This window comes from Acipenser ruthenus, chromosome 15 (genome assembly GCF_902713425.1).
Source record: "Acipenser ruthenus chromosome 15, fAciRut3.2 maternal haplotype, whole genome shotgun sequence".
Taxonomy (NCBI): Eukaryota; Metazoa; Chordata; class Actinopteri; order Acipenseriformes; family Acipenseridae; genus Acipenser; species Acipenser ruthenus.
Window position 1 is genome coordinate 34,778,123 of NC_081203.1, and position 20,269 is coordinate 34,798,391.

The window sequence follows — 20,269 nt, forward strand, 5'->3', positions numbered from 1 at the left end:
AACAAAAGGCAAGACAAACAGCAGATACGAGAGGAGTGGCTTTAACAGCTTCGGCTCTGACAAGCCATTAGATTGGATGAATATTTGTTTAATTCAATGCTGTCTCTATCATGGATTGGTATTTAATAATGCGCAGATTGGGAGTGAGGGGGAAAGCATCTTTCTTTCTCTAACACTTAACAGAGTTCTTTGTGTTTTATCAATGAAGTTGAAAAATGCCAAGCGCTCACCAAACACAATCATGCTTTGAATTTTCTAGCAAACAATGTTTGTAAAGCAATCATGCTTTCATGTCGTCTCTTTCTTATTCAGCTCTTTGTTTTGCAGTGAAACAGTTACAATATAGAGCTGTATAAACTGTATGTGAAGGTTTTTTTGGGGTGCTAAAGGCCGAAGATATAAATAAACAGTAGAACAATGGATACTGCTGACACAACATGTGAGGGAACTGCGTGGAGGACCCCAGTATCTGCACAGCCTACCCCGCACACTCTCTCCTGGCCTGGCTTCCCCCACACTGCCACAATCCATTGGAAAAGCCTTTAGAATTTCACAACGTTCTGTACGCCAACGCCCTTACACTTCACAGCGCAAACATCTTCAAAAGCAGCACCAAAACAAAGCGGATCGAAGCCCTACTGGCAGAGAGTCTGGAATCCAGTCTTACCTGGGTTCAACGCGCCGTCTTCCTGGACAGTACAATTCAGCACTATATTAGCATCAACATGCAAAAGAAAAAGATATACAAGAAAACACAGAGGAGTTAAGAAGGTGTGTTCCAGAGTCCAATAGAGACCAAGCAGAACTGAGAAGAGGGGGGGGGGGGAGAGAGATAGAACGACCTTTGAAAAGCATTTACAACCACCCCCCCCCCCCCCCCCCCCCCACTCCCTCCCTCACCTGACATCGCTCACGACACACAGCCTCTGGGTAAAGGTTACAGGAAGCAACTGCAACTGCTGCTGCTGCTGAAGGAGTTTGAGCAACTTTTAAAACTCAGTCGATAGCAGTGAGAAGGAGTTAAAAATGAACACAGAAAAAAATGCAATAAAACATATATAGGGCAAGGCTTCAGTTTATTACAAGATTAAAACAATGACATTTAAAAAAAACAAACATCCATTTAAAATATAAGATTACTTTTTAATATTTGTTGTGGTTATTTTTTACATAAAAATATACATTTTCTACATCTCAAAGAGTTGATTATAAAAGCATTAATAATGAATATAGATCACTTTGACTTGGCCAAGTTTGACAAATGATTAACAGAGAAAAAAGAGAGAGAGAGAGAGAGAGAGGGAGAGACACAGAGAGAGAGAGAGAGAGAGAGAGAGAGAGACACCGAGGGAGAGACAGCGAGAGAGAGAGAGAGACACCGAGGGAGAGACAGCGAGAGAGAGAGAGAGAGAGAGAGAGAGCGAGAGAGAGAGAGAGAGAGACACCGAGGGAGAGACAGAGAGAGAGAGAGAGAGAGCGAGAGAGCGAGAGAGAGAGAGACAGAGAGAGAGAGAGAGACAGAGAGAGAGAGAGAGAGAGAGCGAGAGCGAGCGAGAGACACCGAGGGAGAGACAGTGAGTGAGAGAGAGAGAGAGAGAGACAGAGAGAGAGGTAAAGAAAGAACAAGTGCGATTATGAGTGGGAGAGATCGATAGTTAGAATAAGAATTCTATTCATAAACATATCCTTCGGAGTGAGACGAGAATACAATCTGCACTAACAGAAGGTGTGAGGAGTCCTGGGGTTGACCGACACAAACTCACACAGACAAAGAATTCTTCAGAAACGCAAACCTGACATCCCGTGCAGTTTAGGAATGAACTAGAATAGAGCGGAACAGGAAAAGATTCTGAAATCAATACACACAGGAAAGCTTGGGATGCAGGACCTAAACAACAGTACAATAATAGTAACAGTAATCCACTCGATCACAATGTCCCTGACAGCAGTTCCCAGCTAACCCTGCTGCTCTCATACCTCCACTTCAAACAGGCACTGCAGTGAAAGCAGAAACTAGACGCAGACTTGGCACATCTGCAGGTTTCATTTGCTTACAGTATAGATACATGCTTTTAACAGATTAATAAAATACACATTTTTCATCGTAAAAAATAAAATCACTTTATATATTATAACAACGTAAGCAGTTACGGAGTGTGTGCTATTGGGAGCAAACTGCTTTTAAATTATTTTTTTTGTTATGAAGCAGAAGATGAAAACGTTTTTCCATCAAATCTGTAACCATCTCCTCCCCACCCTACCTCAACAGCAGCTAAGAAGGAGTGTGTCGCACATTCACATCTGAAAATGAGCCGTCTCTCGAGGGTATACAAGCCAGCGTCCTCGTATTCGTTCACTTCTCCATGCTGGTACGCATGTTACTTATTTTTAAAAACACAAACTACACAATGATAAGGGGGGCAGTGAAGAATTGTACAAATAGCTGCAGCTACATTTTGATGCCAGTGGGTGTCACTGTGTGCTATGTAAACTCTTATTATAACCTATTATAGTATGGGTATGTATTACAACCTCCCTGTCAAGTACTGAATTATTAGGTGTCTAAACAGCATCTCCAAGGTCGTTCTAAAGAAACCCCAGGCGATTTTGCAGCCATGGCTTTTTTATATGTGCATTTGACAGAGAGGTTAGACTAGCTCTGTAAGGGTTTGTTTCATTAGCCACAAACCCATGTGCCATGTGGTCAGTGGGCCTGATCCTGGGGAGGAGGTGATGATGATGATGATGAGGAGGATGTCTAAACCACAGAGGTATTTCAGAGAGACACAGACTCGACAGGGTCTACACTGCCGAAGCCGGTCATAAGGAACACACTCAATGCAGCTCTCTGCTCAGCAGCAGCAGCGCAACAGCTACACCTGCTGGACCACAACTCTATCAGCACTTTACAAGGAGAACAACTACTACATCAAAACGTTTCGGTGTCTTCTACAGAAAAAAAAAACTAATTTAAATAAAACGGGGCACACGCTACTTCAAGAGAGAGGCGAGACGAGCGATCCCATTACATTCATGTCCCCACGTCCTCCTGATCTTGGTGTTTATCCAGCTCCTATGCTCAGCCATTCCTTTTGAGATCTTTTTCATGTTTTCTTGGTGGCTGTCTTTGGAGCGTGTCTCTCAGCTGTACGGAAGAGAAACTCGACGAGAGGTCAGCGTCGATGATACTCCCGTCACAATAATGCAAACTGAATTAACAAACACAGACAAAAGACTTCCCCTCAAAACGTCTGGGTCTTGCATTTATAACCCAGCTGCTTCTTTTCTTCTGCAGTTTGAGCCATCCCAGGCTTTGCCTGTGAGGCTGCTGCACTGTGTAGCCATGCAAACAGACACATGGGTTAGAGCTGGGACACACAGTGGAAACATGACACCACTGCTTTCATTTCACATATAAACCCGTGTGCTTGCAGAACACAAGCACCCCCACGACTGAAGAAAGCTGTGGCAGTGCCAGCATGTGAGTGAATATGCATGACTGTGCAACCAGCAGCACGGTGAGACAGCAACACCGATAACACACTGGATTCAGACAGGCTCTTCAGAACTGCACTGGACTGTTACAGCATATTTACACTTCAACACAAACACACAGGCATGTACACAACCTGCGCAATTACAGGCTACACAAAATACACAACAACAGTGTCTAAAATAAACTTCTATCCTAGTGCACAGGAATTTACCATGGCTAGAATCCGCATTTACCATCGTTTACCACGGCTTTATTATTTATTCTTTAGCTTACCTCTAAAAGCTGGAATGGCAAAAATGTTTAAAAAAAAAAAATTATATATATATATATATATATATATATATATATATACACACACATATATACAACAGTGACTGTGTTGCTTTTAAAAGCCGCGGCCCCTGGTCCCTCCTCTCCTACTCTGCGAAGGGGATGGACAGGGCGTCGCTGCGGTGCTTCCTGTGGGCGGGGGGCAGCAGGTGGGCGGGCAGCTCGTTGGGCAGCTCGAAGCCTTCCAGCTTGATCTTGATGAGGTGCTGCGCCAGGGCGAACTCCTCGTCGTCCAGCATGCCGTCCCTGTCGCAGTCAGACAGCTTCCAGATCTTGCCCAGCACGGAGTTGGGCAGCTTGGAGGTCACCAGCTCCTTCTTGGCGTTGGCTCCGGAGATGCGTCCGTTGATGGGGGAGAGGCTGTAGAAGACCTCATCGTACTTGGGCTTGTCCCGCGCCACGATCCAGTCCTCCGTGTCGGCCCCCTCCCCGGCCCCCTCCCCGTAGCCGTGCCCGAAGGGCCCCTCCTCAGAGCCCTGGAAGGCTCCTCCGCTCACCATCCGCGCGGGCATGGCGCTCTCCTCCTCGCGGATCAGCGTCATCAGCCCTGCGATCTTGGTCGCCAGCATCTTGTCCACGGACTCGATGAGCTTTATCTTCATGGGCGGGAACTTGCTGAAGTCATAGTGCTGCAGCTGCTCCTGCGAGACAAAATCATCACAGGGATGAAAACAAGACTCCAACTGCACAGCAGTCTCACCCACTCCAGGTTTTACTACCAGCTTGATTAGCCACAGTGTACAGGTAACAAGCACAGGTGTGTCAAACTCCTAGAGAAACCAGGAATGGGTCAAACTTCTATGCAACGGGAGTCTTATTTCCATCTCTGCATTCTCTGCAGTGTGTGTGTGTGTATGAAGTGTCTGTGCGCAGTGCCTGTGTGTGTCACAGTGTGTGTGTGTGTGTGTGTGTGTGCAGTGTGTCTGTGTATGTTGCAGCGTGTGTGTGTCGCAGTGTGTCTGTGCGCAGTGCCGGTGTGTGTCGCAGTGTGTCTGTGTTCAGTGCAGTGTATTTTACCTGCATCCTGGCGACGGGAGGGAAGTCCCCCGGTGAGATGTGATGCTCTCTCTGCAGGGCGGTGTAGATCTCAGGCAGTTTGCTGATCAGCTCCTTCTTCTTGGAGTCCTTCCCGAACACGGCCGGCATCTCCTTCTTCAGGTGGCTGATGATGTAGGCGTGGACCTGCCACACAGAAGCATGTTTAAAACGACGCCAGGATAGACATGAGACTGACATTGCGTAGCAGTTTCAGCCATTCCAGGTTTTACTACGAGCTTGGTGAGCCACAGTGTATCGGTAACAAGCTCAGGTGTGTCTTATTAAACTCATAGCAAAACCAGGAACGGATCAAACTGCTATGGAATATTGCCATCCCTGGAGCAGTGTGTATCTTTGATGACAGTGGCACAGAACAACCTTTACAAATGTACGAAGCGTACTGTATAAATGAACGCTCTTGCAGCAGGACTTGCTTTATATTTGAGAGCGCGGTTTCGGAAACTTTCAGCTCTGAAAAACAAACCCTGGAGACTGTGAGGGAGCCTGCAACAGACACACTCCCACCCCTCCCAACCGCTGAGGAAACAGAGCGAGGGACAGAGGAAGGAAGGACTTCTCTCACGCTCTCCCACTCCTTCATTCATTTTCCTTTCTTTGTTTTTCTTTCAACACAGATTCTGATCTGAAACAGTGAGGAGGCAGCCGAGCCCAGGAAAGACAACAAAAGCATTTTAAAAAAACAAAAAAAGATGTCTCCTGTTCAACAGTGTTTTTCTTTTAATATAAACAGTTGCCAGGGCTTCAGACGACCTTGAAATACCTGAACGGTTTGTAAAAACACTGGGAAGCAGAACGTATTAATAATACTAGAGGTAACTGAATGGCACGGACACAGATTCCTACATCCATTCTTCTTCAGGATATCCCTTGTTTAAGATGCAGTATCTGGTACAGGAGTGCAACAGCACAAGTAAACATGACAGTCAAACAACAAGAGCTTTCGAGGGGTCCAGCTTCGGGTTACAACGAAGACGAGGCGCAAAACAAGATCACAAACAGGAAGCTCCCTCCCTGGAACACCAAGCCAGTCCAGTAACTGGCAGGCTCTGCAGCGACGCGAGTCAGCAGCCGGGCACGGGGAGCGTCGGGACGGACAGCGCTGGGCAGGAAGGAACGCACAGCACATTCATTTCCTCTCTCTCTCGCCTGGCTGATGGAAACTCACTCCGGAAGAGATAAGACGGGCCTGGCTCACAGCTCACTGAAAGGGTTTGTGCTTGCTTACGGCATTTAAATAAAGGTGGCAGCACTGTTAAAAACAAACCAGCACAGTTCTGCTTCCAATATTTGTTTAGCTCCTCTGAGCAACGTTGTCAATGGTATTTATTTTATTGTGTTCCATTCCGTTCACATTCAGAATTAAACAGTGCAGGAATACTCGTGCATACACCAGCCAAAGCGACTTGCTTTCTAACCCTTACCGAGTTACTGTGCATACAGAAGGGCACATGGAAGTGGTACAGTGGAACATTACAATCTGATAAGAATGTGATACCTCATCTCCTCCGCACAACAGCTACATATGACCCGTACTGTGGAACTTCAGACATTCTTTCAAACAGTTCAAATACATCTCTCCCGTCTCCCCTGCCCTCGTACCTTGGCGAGCCGCGCTCTCTTGATGAGGTCGTTGAGTTTGCGCAGGGCTGCGTTGCGTGGGAGGCTCTGGATGTCCTTGAACAGGTCCTGGGCCTCAGCCTCGAAGAGCTTGCGGTTCTCCATGTTCTGCAGGGGTTTGGACCAGAAGGAGCCCAGGTACACGCGTGCCACCTCGGGGGTGTTGATCACCTTGCCCAGCGACCACATGAGGGCGCCGTACACCCGCATCAGCTGCTGCGTGTCCACCTGGTCGGCCTTGTTGAGCACCACGCGGATCTTGTCGTCCTGGCCGCGGAACGCGCGGATGGCCTCCGAGAACTCGTCCGAGATGTCCAGCTTGTGAGCGTCGAAGAGCAGGATGATGCGATCCACCCGCTCCCCAAACCACTGCAGCACCTGTGCGAAGTCATAGCCTGCAGAGGGAGGAGCAAACATGCAACTTAACAGAGTGAGGGCGTGAACACTGAACCAAGCACACACTGTATACAACACACAGTGAGGGCGTGAACACTGAACCAAGCACACACACACACTGCAGTATCCTTGTGACTATTCACTGGGTTACTGGCACTTCAAACCACAAGGACAGCCCAGCCTGCAAGCCCAAACAAGCTCAGCAAAACCAGTTTCACAAGCAGAAGGAATCCAGACCTGGCAATGCTGCAGTGCTGGCTCTACTGCATTTTGCATTTCTGAATTTTTGGGGGTATTAATCTAGAACTTCAAAATACCCAATTGTGCAACTAGAAGTATATGCAGGAGAACTTATTATATATATTTATATTGGACTTACAAGCTTTTATCTGATTTTTTTAAGAATGAAAAAAGTAGAGCGCCCAAAAGTTCATTGAAAGAGCCAGGACTAAGACACACCCAGGGGTGTTGTTCTACACGAGGCAAAGCACAAGTGTCGTGAAACAGCCCAGGCTTGTGGATTCAGAACCATATATGAACACCCTGGAGTGTTATTGCACTTATAAAACACCTCCCTTTTACAGGGAGCAGCCAGCCAGGTCTAATGGAACTTATTACAGAGTGGAGAGGTTCAAACTGGAACACTGCTCACAAACCAACAGATGTCAGAAAACCCCCTACCCCGCTGAGAACAGCCCAGTTTCACCAGCTGTGGGCTTCCCCTCGTTTCGATTTCTTATTATGCTTGTGCTTTTGCTGAGACTCTGTCTGAAAGAGGAACTGAACCAGTTGTTTTATATATAAAAAGACTCATGTCGAAACCTATTATTATTATTTATTTATTTCTTAGCAGACGCCCTTATCCAGGGCGACTTACAATTGTTACAAGATTTCACATTATTATTTTTTTTACATACAATTACCCATTTATACAGTTGGGTTTTTACTGGAGCAATCTAGGTAAAGTACCTTGCTCAAGGGTACAGCAGCAGTGTCCCCCCACTGGGGATTGAACCCACGACCCTCCGGTCAAGAGTCCAGAGCCCTAACCACTACTCCACACTGCTGCCCCCAGTGTCAAAATAACAAAGTTCCTTTTTAGACCTCCTGTGTGTGTGTGTGTATATATATATATATACACACACACATGTGTGTAGGGTGTGTCTTATTGTAGATCACATGCAGACTGGGCAAGAGATGCAGACTGGGCTAAGCTGAGCGACTCAGGATGCTCAAACTGTGCAAAATGAGATCTCTTCTAAAAAGAGACGCCCTGCACATGACATCAACTTTTATAATTGTGCTGGACGTTTGACAAACCCTTAGAAATCGGTGGATTTCTTACACGATTTATAATATTTACTACAAGCCTGTGCCTCACTGCCGAGTTTCTGAAGTTATGAACGACGTTTCCCATGAAGCCCCTCTTCACTGATTCTGGATAAAAACACCAGCCTCGTGTCAGAATGGCAGGAGTCTCCCACTTCAGTACGAACACTGAGACACTGTGGAACCGCTGGAATGGAAACTCAGTGAGCAGGCTTATCACAACGATGAAACAGCCAGCCTGTGACAGCAAGGGACATGGCTTTCCCCCAAACTACCCGCATCTAGAAATCTACTTCCACGCTGCAAACTATAAAAAGGGAACCACAACCCAAAGTAACTTTCATTTCACTGTAAATGCACACTTCAGAAAACGATTGTGTTTCTGGGAGGCCTTGTACATTGAACAGCTGTGTACACTGAAGGAGGGCCTGGGAGACGCTGGTCTGCTCTACTTTAAAGTTTCATCTTTAAACTAATGTGATATTATGCGGTTGGAATTGCTGCTGCAGTCTAGAAGTGGCCTGAAATGGTTAATTCATAAAAATATATGTTTATGCTGCCAAAACACACATTTTATAAAGTCTGTGTTTCAAGACAAATGCTCCCTAAAGAATGACATCATCACACGAGTAGTTATTAGGGTCATTCCAACACTTTCAATTGAATCATTTCTTTCCTCATCCCAGAACCAGCTCAGACAGAGTCCAGATCAATGAGAAGCAGCCTGTTTCAAACACACTGAGCTCACACCTGGAGGTCCTAGCTAAACCCTTCTATCCAATGAGAAGCAGCCTGTTTCAAACACACTGAGCTCACACCTGGAGGTCCTAGCTAAACCCTTCTATCCAATGAGAAGCAGCCTGTTTCAAACACACTGAGCTCACACCTGGAGGTCCTAGCTAAACCCTTCTATCCAATGAGAAGCAGCCTGTTTCAAACACACTGAGCTCACACCTGGAGGTCCTAGCTAAACCCTTCAATCCAATGAGAAGCAGCCTGTTTCAAACACACTGAGCTCACACCTGGAGGTCCTAGCTAAACCCTTCTATCCAATGAGAAGCAGCCTGTTTCAAACACACTGAGCTCACACCTGGAGGTCCTAGCTAAACCCTTCTATCCAATGAGAAGCAGCCTGTTTCAAACACACTGAGCTCACACCTGGAGGTCCTAGCTAAACCCTTCAATCCAATGAGAAGCAGCCTGTTTCAAACACACTGAGCTCACACCTGGAGGTCCTAGCTAAACCCTTCTATCCAATGAGAAGCAGCCTGTTTCAAACACACTGAGCTCACACCTGGAGGTCCTAGCTAAACCCTTCTATCCAATGAGAAGCAGCCTGTTTCAAACACACTGAGCTCACACCTGGAGGTCCTAGCTAAACCCTTCTATCCAAAGCCAGCACTGACATGCTCTGGAGGGTTCAATACTGCGAGTGTGTGTCATTTAATTGAATGAGACGTTTTTAATAAAGCTTCAAAACCCAGGGTTACATTGAGTGCATTATTTCTGTATCTGCTTATTCAGCATTGGGAAATACTTGCAAAGGAATATTTTTAGAAGCCTCACCAGCAGCAAGGGTTTTGCAATGATCTTCTGATTTTAAAGATGTGAGCCCTCGTAACTTACGCTTACAAAACAAAAAAAAAAAACACTGACTCTAGCTAATTTCACCAAGTCCATGCTATTGCTGACCCAAACAGCTGTGCTATGCATTGTCCCTTGAAATACTGTGGTTAGTACTTTGCTAAATCTGACTCTGCCCTGGGTCATGTTTTCAGCCAGTTTGTGCATTTCAGTGCTTGCTTGCTTGTGTGTGCGTGTGTGTGCGTATGCGTGTGCGTGCGTGCGTGCGTGTGTGTATGTGTGTGTATCAGTCACAGTAGTTAGTTCAATACATCAAATCAGAGTGAAATGAAGTGAAAGTGCAGAGCTCAGAGTCAGCAGCACAACAGAATTCCTGCTGGAGGAAACGTTTTCACGGTTTGTATTCGTAGCACTAGAGCTCCAGAGGACTGCTGGAGGAAATGTGTTCACAGCGGGCAGACCCACCTCACTGACGGGGTGTATCAGTGGCTCTACAGACACAGCGGGCAGACCCACCTCACTGACGGGGTGTATCAGTGGCTCTACAGACCCAGCGGGCAGACCCACCTCACTGACGGGTTGTATCAGTGGCTCTACAGACCCAGCGGGCAGACCCACCTCACTGACGGGTTGTATCAGTGGCTCTACAGACCCAGCGGGCAGACCCACCTCACTGACGGGGTGTATCAGTGGCTCTACAGACCCAGCAGGCAGACCCACCTCACTGACGGGGTGTATCAGTGGCTCTACAGACCCAGCAGGCAGACCCACCTCGACTGATGCGCTGCTTCTCTCCAGACAGGATCCCGGGCGTGTCAATCACGCTGATACTCTGCAGCACCTGGTTGGGCATCTGGGAGCAGACAAACCTGCAGAGAGGAGCAGAGCGACAGGGTTAGAGGGGCAGGGAGAATGACATTGACAATAAAAGGTTGACAGAAAACAAATGAAGCTGGATGTTTAAGTTGTGTATGAATTCTAAAGCAGTATGTAACAGAGCTACAGGACGGTGTGTGGGTTGTATCGACACTAGTAGCTCTTCCACAGACATCTGCTTTCAGCCTGTCCGCTCCCTGCTACTCCTGCAGACACTCCTCCACACACAGACCTCTGCTTTCAGCCTGTCCGCTCCCTGCTACTCCTGCAGACACTCCTCCACACACAGACCTCTGCTTTCAGCCTGTCCGCTCCCTGCTACTCCTGCAGACACTCCTCCACACACAGACCTCTGCTTTCAGCCTGTCCGCTCCCTGCTACTCCTGCAGACACTCCTCCACACACAGACCTCTGCTTTCAGCCTGTCCGCTCCCTGCTACTCCTGCAGACACTGCTCCACACACAGACCTCTGCTTTCAGCCTGTCCGCTCCGAGGGTTGCCCTTTTGAGTTTTATCTAGGGATATTCTTCTGGGGAGTATCTGAATCTGGGTATATAAGAACGCGTCTGCGTTTACTCTCGTCACAACCCAGGCTGTAGTTAGCAGCCCGTGTCCGACACTCCCTGATACAGACAGCATTGTCAACCGCCTGTGACTTTACTGAACTGGAGAGATCGTTGTGTGTTTGCAGCAGCACAATGCTGGGTCTGTCCCTAGTGTTTGGGGGGTGTATGTTTGGGGTGGAAACAGTGCTGGAGAAGGAGAGCCTCTGTGTACACACTGAAGAGCCCAGGGCCTCCATTCATGTGCATTAACCCAATCACACACTTTAACTAGAAATGCACACAGTGCCCCCCCCCCCCCCCCTCGGTCTTCTCTTTCCAATGGCCTCTTCCTCTTCCTCCTCCTCCTCCTCTCAACCCAACTCAAGCAGCCCGTACCACAAGTTAATCGAGAGTCTCAGAACCTTTAAGAGTTCAACGGCGTGGAATCGCTTATAAACAAGAACCGGCGGTTGGTTGGTTTGTTTTTTCAGCCGTATCTCAAGCGGGTCTTACTGTATTTTTATCTAGTGATGTCCGAGCTTGCCAGAGTATCTGCGTCAATCCCCACTCCAAACCCTTTTCCTTTTAATATAAATACATTCAACATCTTAAAAACAATTGAGAGGAAACCAGCTCCCTGACCTGAGTTCAGAGCTCAGAGACAGAGACAGAGACACACAGTGCGTGCTCTGCACAGGGCACCGAGAGGAGAGGGGGAGGGGAGGGGTATTCCTCGTTCTCTTTCCTGAAACCTTGCCCTAAACGTTGGGGCGCTGGGGTGCATAAACAGAGCTCAGTGAAGGTAAGGAAGGCGTGTTTCTATTTGTGATGGGAATGCAGAGCCTTGCATTGCCTGTCTCTCTGTCCTGAGTGCTGCTGTGGATCGCGCCACCCTACCTGTTGAGGAAGGCGTTCCCGAAGGAGTTGAGTTTCCGGAAGGGTTTGTTTGGATCCACGACCAGGGCGTTCCCGGGAATGACGCCCTCGGTCTCCCCGTGCATCACCGCGATGAAGGAGTCTGTCGTGGGCTCGGGACCGATCCGCATCCCTGGGAAATCCTGCTCCAGGAGGTACCTGCAACCAGAGAGAGGGAGACACACAGGGATACTGATTACCTGCTGTACAGTCCTGCACCAGACACACAGGATCAGAGACAGACACAGAGACAGACAGGGCTACAGACAACCTGCTGTACAGTCCTGCTCCAGACACACACAGGATCAGAGACAGACAGGGCTACAGACAACCTGCTGCACAGTCCTGCTCCAGACACACAGGATCAGAGACAGAGACAGACACAGAGACAGACAGGGCTACAGACAACCTGCTGTACAGTCCTGCTCCAGACACACACAGGATCAGAGACAGACAGGGCTACAGACAACCTGCTGCACAGTCCTGCTCCAGACACACAGGATCAGAGACAGAGACAGACACACAGAGACAGACAGGGCTACAGACAACCTGCTGCACAGTCCTGCTCCAGACACACACAGGATCAGAGACAGACACATAGAGACAGACAGGGCTATAGACAACCTGCTGTACAGTCCTGCTCCAGACACACAGGATCAGAGACAGACACACAGAGACAGACAGAGCTACAGACAACCTGCTGCACAGTCCTGCTCCAAGAGGCACCAGGAGGTACAGTACTTTGCCGCCCCAAAGCCTGGGTGATTTTCAAATTTTCAAGGTTTTTCAAATTTCAGGGTGCTGGTATTAAGATACCCCAGAAGGGCTTGTTTTAAAAACATCAGCACTGTAGAGGAGAGTCCAGCGCAGTTATCAGAACACCTTCCAGCAGTAAAGGGTTAACTGCTGTATCTTCTGCAGCCCCGGTGCAGGTCAGGGTTTTAAAGAAGGATGCAGGGGACGATAGCAAGTGCTATTAATGGCAGTAAACAATCAGACAGTGGCACTGGTGTCAGACCAAGACAATGAAAACACTCGCTTCCTATCCCACAGCCCTCCCTCCGGAGCCCAGCGACAGCACTGGCCTGCAGATCAAAGGGACTGACGAACACAGGCCTGTCATCCAGCCAGAGGGGCTGAAGAACAAGCAGAGATAAGCACAGGAAAAGCACAGACACTTACTCAGTACATCTGGGAATGCAGCTTCACAAGTGATCTGTGATTAACTGATGAGAAACAACCAGAACTGGCTGGACTGGAAGAACATACTGTAGCATGATTGACTTTGAAACCCAGGGATGGAAATAAGACTTAAGCTTGATAGCCATACACTGGGGCTAATCAAGCAGGCAGTAAAACCTGGAACGGGTCACATTGCTATGCAATAGCAGTCTTATTCCCATCCCTGTAAAGCAGGATTCCTCTGTTTTGTTTATTCTTGAATTCAGGGACCCTGTTTTTCATGATCTAAACAGGAGCGTATCTTAATATCCTAAAACATGGCTCATAACCCTTACTGATTACAGCAGACCTCTCTGCCCTGCATGTGTTTGACTCTGTTTCTTTTCAGAACTAGCTGAGCACTGTGGATTGCCGCACAGCGGAGCAAGGTTATTTTTGGTACACTCTCTCCCGAGGAGTCTTAGAGGAGACTTCTGCCTAACGAAATGTGTTGCATGTCAAGTCTCCTCTAGAGCAGCGTGGTTCAAGGATTCAGAGTGAATACTGGGAGAGACAGAGGCCAGCTCAGTCATGAAACGCATGCAATGCTTCAGCTTAGCTTACTACAAAGAGGCGCAACGTTTAAACTCGGAGAGACTCCGCGGGACACTAAATTCATTCCATTGTTACCTGCATAGTTGACTTCAGTGCATTCTGTAATTGCCTGCTGGATGGGGAGCAATGTTTACAGGAACGTTAGTTGGTTTTATTGTTATGCAAATTGCGTTCAGCCCTACTAGTGTGTGTGTGTCACTTCAAGGTGTGGACGAGAATCCACTCACCTGACCTCCCTGTGACAGCCTGACTTCATTCAATTTCTCACACACCTCGACCAGCACTAATCTTGGATTATGTTACCATTAGGCAGTAAAAGAGCCGTGCTATTCAGGGCTCTGTGAGAGGCTCTTGCTCCCTGTTTCAAGTTAGTTTCAGTCACAGCAGGGATGGGAATAAGACTCCCATTGCACAGCAGTCTGATCCATTGCTGGTTTTACTAGGAGTTTAATAAGACACACCTGAGCTTGTTACCTATAAACACAGTGGCTAACCAAGCTCATTAAAAGCTGGACCGGGTGACACTGCTATGCAACAGGAGTCTTATTTGCATCTCTGCACAGCCTGAGCGAACATGTTTCAGGTTGGTTTCATCAACCTATAGCCCACTGGGATAAATCACAGCTGAGTTTTCTCAAGAGCATTTTACTGTACCTGGAACAGTGCTAATCCCAGGATAGCCATGGACAGGTGTGTGATGTAATTCAGGGGGATTCCCCAGTGCTGGAAAATGCTCTTTTTAAAAGCACTGGATGCCCACGATGGCCCTACACCCTCTTGACAGTGTTAAGAAAGCTGTTCTGTTATATTCTTTTTGTCCAACCTCTGTGACTGGCACCTTGTATCTCACACATGCATTCCCCAACAGGATGGTATCACATGACTGCACATTCAAAACACACAGAGGCTTCTTATTGAAGTGCTCTGCAGCCTCGCCCATGCTGTACAGAGAGGGATGATGGGAAACTACAGCTGAAATTATGAACGGAGTTGAGTAGCTGGGGATCAGCGGGTCGAGCTAACTCTGGGGTTCAGCGGGTCGAGCTAACTCTGAGGATTAGCGGGTCGAGCTAACTCTGAGGATCAGCGGGTCGAGCTAACTCTGAGGATCAGCGGGTCGAGCTAACTCTGAGGATCAGCGGGTCGAGCTAACTCTGGGGATCAGCGGGTCGAGCTAACTCTGGGGATCAGCGGGTCGAGCTAACTCTGGGGATCAGCGGGTCGAGCTAACTCTGGGGTTCAGCGGGTCGAGCTAACTCTGGGGTTCAGCGGGTCGAGCTAACTCTGGGGATGCTGACATGATGCTCAGAGTTAGATTAGCATACAGTATTAGGTTAGTCACTGTCCGGTACAGTTCAGTCAGGATATAGCACTGACGCGGGTTGAGATGTGTGACGCACCAACACACCAGTCCGGCACTGTGTATTATATTGTATGCAAGCTATACTTGCATTGAAAACAGTGTGGACAACTATTATTAACAACTGCTTGCCGTGTGTGTGTCTGCTGACGACTCGTTTCTCAGTTATTAAAATCACAGCACACGCAAAGTGCTACACCGTTACCGATTTAAAGACGTTTCAGAAAGCAGCTAACTTACACAACAAACAACACGCGGTTTATTTAAGCGGAAGCAGTAACTACAGTGTGCAACTACCGGGTACCGCGCACGCAACAACACAGTGACACTGCGAGATCAATATGAAACAGCGCAGGGCACTACAGATCTGCAAACTAACTCCAGCTGCATTGTCACTGGAATACACCGAGAGAACGACGTGGAAACGTGGCGTTGCTTGGGACGCACACTGCACTTATGTATGCCTGATTAAAGCGCTTCTCTCACCTGATGAAGGTGGTTTTGCCCGTGGAGTACTGTCCGACAAGCAGCACCATCGGCTTGTTGTTAAAATCCGCCGGCTCCAGGGCTGGCGAGTGAAAATCGTTAAACAGGTAGGTTTGCTCCAGCGGCAGCAGCTTCTTAGTGTAGAGAGACTGCAGCCCCTCCGTGACCGTCTGAAACATCTCCCCCTCCGCGTTCCTGCCGCCGTGCTCCCGGTTAACCCAGCTGAACATGGCGATGGTCCCAGTGATACACCGTGGTCTTCTCACGCAGGCTGATTTCGATATCAAATCCCAGAGCTGTAATGTGCAAGCGTGTTCGTGTTTCAGTTTCAACGCTGGTCAAGACGCCCGTCTCTGTCTCTCTGTTTCTGTCTGTCTCGCTGCCGGTTACACGCCACAGAACTCCCCCCACCTCACCTGCCGCGGCCCCGCCCAGCCAGAACTGACACGTCATGCTGCCGCTTCGGTATTCAAGAGGCTGCATTTAAATATTCATCATGGAATCGCTTTACATTCCAAAACAAACAAACAAACAAACAAACAAACAAACAAGGCGTCACGAGACCCGACTCCAAAAAGAACCGTTATAGTTTTTTGGTTTTTTTTGGTCAAATAAATAATGTTAAATAAACACAACAGAGATTGGATAAAAGCGTCTGCCAAATAAATACAAATAAAAATTTTTAAAAAAACATAAATATGTACAAAATATTTAATTGACATTCAACATACAATTGTGAAGTTTTGACAAGATTGGGGTTTGTATCGAGTTTTAAACAGTCGATGTTCAGCACATTTGGTTCTCTAAATGACTGCTTGGTAATCATCATCATTATTATTAATATTATTACATGACACGTTTACTAAATGAAGCGCAGCGACTCCTCAACACTGAGACCGCGTCTCATTAATAATTCATGAGGCGGTGTGAATATTGATTAACGGCGCCACGCCCGCTGATGTTTGGCTTCCACGTTGCGTCACTACGCCGCCAGGCAGGGAAGCGGAGTTTTGTGTTTTTTTAACTCTGGTGAATTGACCAAACACTCCGGCGGTGAGAGAATGGGTGCGTTCACGGAGATCATTCTGTGCGGAATCGGACCGATTTAGCAAATGATCTTCTAAGCATTATCTCCCTGAGCGCACCCATTGGCTAAATTAGTCAGATTCTGCACAGATTCTGCGCACAATGATCTCGGTGAACGCACCCGATGCCTCTCCTCCTAACCAAGGCAGACACATTAGCTCAAATCCCCAATACAGCGCTCAGACAATGCAGCGCGGAGAACATCTCCATTCTGCGTGTTTTCATCTTGTTTGTTATCTTTCCATAACGTGACGCCTCTGTTTGTATACCATGCTTTCCTGGGCCGCGTATCAAAAACATGTTGAGTACTGATAAGGGGCCTGTGATATCACGTGAACACACTACTGCGTGCACGACGTCTCCAGACCTCTGCTGCGTCAACTAAACTAAAAAAGAGCAGGAACTAAAAAAGAGCACGCAACTGAAAAACAGCAGGAACTAAAAAAAGAGCAGGCACGCCCCTCGGCGGCTGCTGCTGCCTCTGCTGCAGTCCCTCGTCCTTCCCGCAGAGGCCGCTGCTGTTCAAGAAAAAAAAAAAACATTTCTGGATCTGTTGGTAGTTTGGTCCAAAATCAAAAGTCACCGTCATTAGCGCAATTCTAACACCGTAAATGAGAAACAAAACCAAACCCGAACAAGAAACTGTAATACAAGCTCTTAAATAATGCATGCCGGAGTCATCTATTCGTAGTTTGATTACATCACTGGGTGATGCGCTGATAGAGTCTGTTCAAAATACCCTCCTAACAATCCTTTAACAGTGAAAGCTGAGCCTAGCAAAAGCACAGCAAAGCATAGTAACGCATGGCACAGCGGAGGTAAGCACTGTGAAGCCTAGAGCGGCATGGTAAAGCATATTGAAAAAGCATGGCAAGCCAAGGTAAACTAGGGGAACATGAAGCAGGGGGACCCCTAGACGGATCAGAGCGCAGGCTGGGGGGTGTGGGGAAAGGCTAGCTGTCGTTATCAGGGACCCCCAAGTGAACCCCAGTCCAACCACAGGTTGGGAGCGTTTATAACACAATCATGCGCTCAGAGTTCAAATGGTTTTCGACATGGTTTGCATTAGCAGCTCATCTCTCTCATGGTTTGCATTAGCAGCTCATCTCTCTCATGGTTTGCAGTAGCAGCTCATCTCTCTCATGGTTTGCAGTAGCAGCTCATCTCTCTCATGGTTTGCATTAGCAGCTCATCTCTCTCATGGTTTGCATTAGCAGCTCATCTCTCTCATGGTTTGCATTAGCAGCTCATCTCTCTCATGGTTTGCAGTAGCAGCTCATCTCTCTCATGGTTTGTATTAGCAGCTCATCTCTCTCATGGTTTGCAGTAGCAGCTCATCTCTCTCATGGTTTGCATTAGCAGCTCATCTCTCTCATGGTTTGCATTAGCAGCTCATCTCTCTCATGGTTTGTATTAGCAGCTCATCTCTCTCATGGTTTGCATTAGCAGCTCATCTCTCTCATGGTTTGTATTAGCAGCTCATCTCTCTCATGGTTTGTATTAGCAGCTCATCTCTCTCATGGTTTGTATTAGCAGCTCATCTCTCTCATGGTTTGCATTAGCAGCTCATCTCTCATGGTTTGCAGTAGCAGCTCATCTCTCTCATGGTTTGCATTAGCAGCTCATCTCTCTCATGGTTTGTATTAGCAGCTCATCTCTCTCATGGTTTGCAGTAGCAGCTCATCTCTCTCATGGTTTGCAGTAGCAGCTCATCTCTCTCATGGTTTGCAGTAGCAGCTCATCTCTCTCATGGTTTGTATTAGCAGCTCATCTCTCTCATGGTTTGCAGTAGCAGCTCATCTCTCTCATGGTTTGCATTAGCAGCTCATCTCTCTCATGGTTTGCAGTAGCAGCTCATCTCTCTCATGGTTTGCAGTAGCAGCTCATCTCTCTCATGGTTTGTATTAGCAGCTCATCTCTCTCATGGTTTGCAGTAGCAGCTCATCTCTCTCATGGTTTGCATTAGCAGCTCATCTCTCTCATGGTTTGCATTAGCAGCTCATCTCTCTCATGGTTTGCAGTAGCAGCTCATCTCTCTCATGGTTTGCAGTAGCAGCTCATCTCTCTCATGGTTTGCATTAGCAGCTCATCTCTCTCATGGTTTGCAGTAGCAGCTCATCTCTCTCATGGTTTGTATTAGCAGCTCATCTCTCTCATGGTTTGCAGTAGCAGCTCATCTCTCTCATGGTTTGCATTAGCAGCTCATCTCTCTCATGGTTTGCATTAGCAGCTCATCTCTCTCATGGTTTGTATTAGCAGCTCATCTCTCTCATGGTTTGCATTAGCAGCTCATCTCTCTCATGGTTTGTATTAGCAGCTCATCTCTCTCATGGTTTGTATTAGCAGCTCATCTCTCTCATGGTTTGTATTAGCAGCTCATCTCTCTCATGGTTTGCATTAGCAGCTCATCTCTCATGGTTTGCAGTAGCAGCTCATCTCTCTCATGGTTTGCAGTAGCAGCTCATCTCTCTCATGGTTTGCATTAGCAGCTCATCTCTCTCATGGTTTGTATTAGCAGCTCATCTCTCTCATGGTTTGCAGTAGCAGCTCATCTCTCTCATGGTTTGCAGTAGCAGCTCATCTCTCTCATGGTTTGCAGTAGCAGCTCATCTCTCTCATGGTTTGTATTAGCAGCTCATCTCTCTCATGGTTTGCAGTAGCAGCTCATCTCTCTCATGGTTTGCATTAGCAGCTCATCTCTCTCATGGTTTGCATTAGCAGCTCATCTCTCTCATGGTTTGCAGTAGCAGCTCATCTCTCTCATGGTTTGCAGTAGCAGCTCATCTCTCTCATGGTTTGCATTAGCAGCTCATCTCTCTCATGGTTTGTATTAGCAGCTCATCTCTCTCATGGTTTGCAGTAGCAGCTCATCTCTCTCATGGTTTGCATTAGCAGCTCATCTCTCTCATGGTTTGCATTAGCAGCTCATCTCTCTCATGGTTTGCAGTAGCAGCTCATCTCTCTCATGGTTTGCAGTAGCAGCTCATCTCTCTCATGGTTTGCATTAGCAGCTCATCTCTCTCATGGTTTGCATTAGCAGCTCATCTCTCTCATGGTTTGCAGTAGCAGCTCATCTCTCTCATGGTTTGCATTAGCAGCTCAACTCTCTCATGGTTTGCAGTAGCAGCTCATCTCTCTCATGGTTTGCAGTAGCAGCTCATCTCTCTCATGGTTTGCATTAGCAGCTCATCTCTCTCATGGTTTGCATTAGCAGCTCATCTCTCTCATGGTTTGCATTAGCAGCTCATCTCTCTCATGGTTTGCATTAGCAGCTCATCTCTCTCATGGTTTGCATTAGCAGCTCATCTCTCTCATGGTTTGCAGTAGCAGCTCATCTCTCTCATGGTTTGTATTAGCAGCTCATCTCTCTCATGGTTTGCAGTAGCAGCTCATCTCTCTCATGGTTTGCAGTA

At 47.5% G+C, this 20,269-nt stretch overlaps 2 protein-coding genes across 2 annotated transcripts in view; both read right to left on the minus strand.

Annotated features, from left to right (window-relative positions):
* LOC117963933 (spectrin beta chain, non-erythrocytic 5-like) overlaps positions 1 to 793 on the minus strand; it is a 56,787-nt gene extending 55,994 nt beyond the window's left edge. The window contains exon 1 of the mRNA XM_058988052.1: positions 668 to 793. The gene's annotated coding sequence lies outside the window, so the exon portion shown is untranslated. The remainder of the gene's footprint in view (positions 1 to 667) is intronic.
* Positions 794 to 1,059: 266 nt separating this feature from the next.
* On the minus strand, positions 1,060 to 16,234 carry LOC117963915 (EH domain-containing protein 4-like). The gene is made up of 6 exons (XM_034905739.2): positions 15,771 to 16,234; positions 12,131 to 12,307; positions 10,583 to 10,680; positions 6,485 to 6,897; positions 4,844 to 5,008; positions 1,060 to 4,467 (listed from the first exon to the last, which is right to left on the minus strand). The coding sequence occupies exons 1-6, from the start codon at positions 15,998 to 16,000 to the stop codon at positions 3,913 to 3,915; spliced, it is 1,638 nt and encodes a 545-aa protein (XP_034761630.1). The 5' UTR covers positions 16,001 to 16,234; the 3' UTR covers positions 1,060 to 3,912.
* Positions 16,235 to 20,269: the final 4,035 nt, after the last annotated feature.

Bases quoted from the DNA above. Each gene is read 5' to 3' on its own strand.
- LOC117963915 (XM_034905739.2), bottom strand. From the start codon at position 16,000: ATGTTCAGCTGGGTTAACCGGGAGCACGGCGGCAGGAACGCGGAGGGG. The intron at 6,898-10,582 runs GTGGGTCTGCCT...CTCCCTCTGCAG, and splicing joins GAAGCAGCGCATCAGTCGAG to GCTATGACTTCGCACAGGTG. The intron at 4,468-4,843 runs GTAAAATACACT...TTTGTCTCGCAG, and splicing joins CTCCCGTCGCCAGGATGCAG to GAGCAGCTGCAGCACTATGA.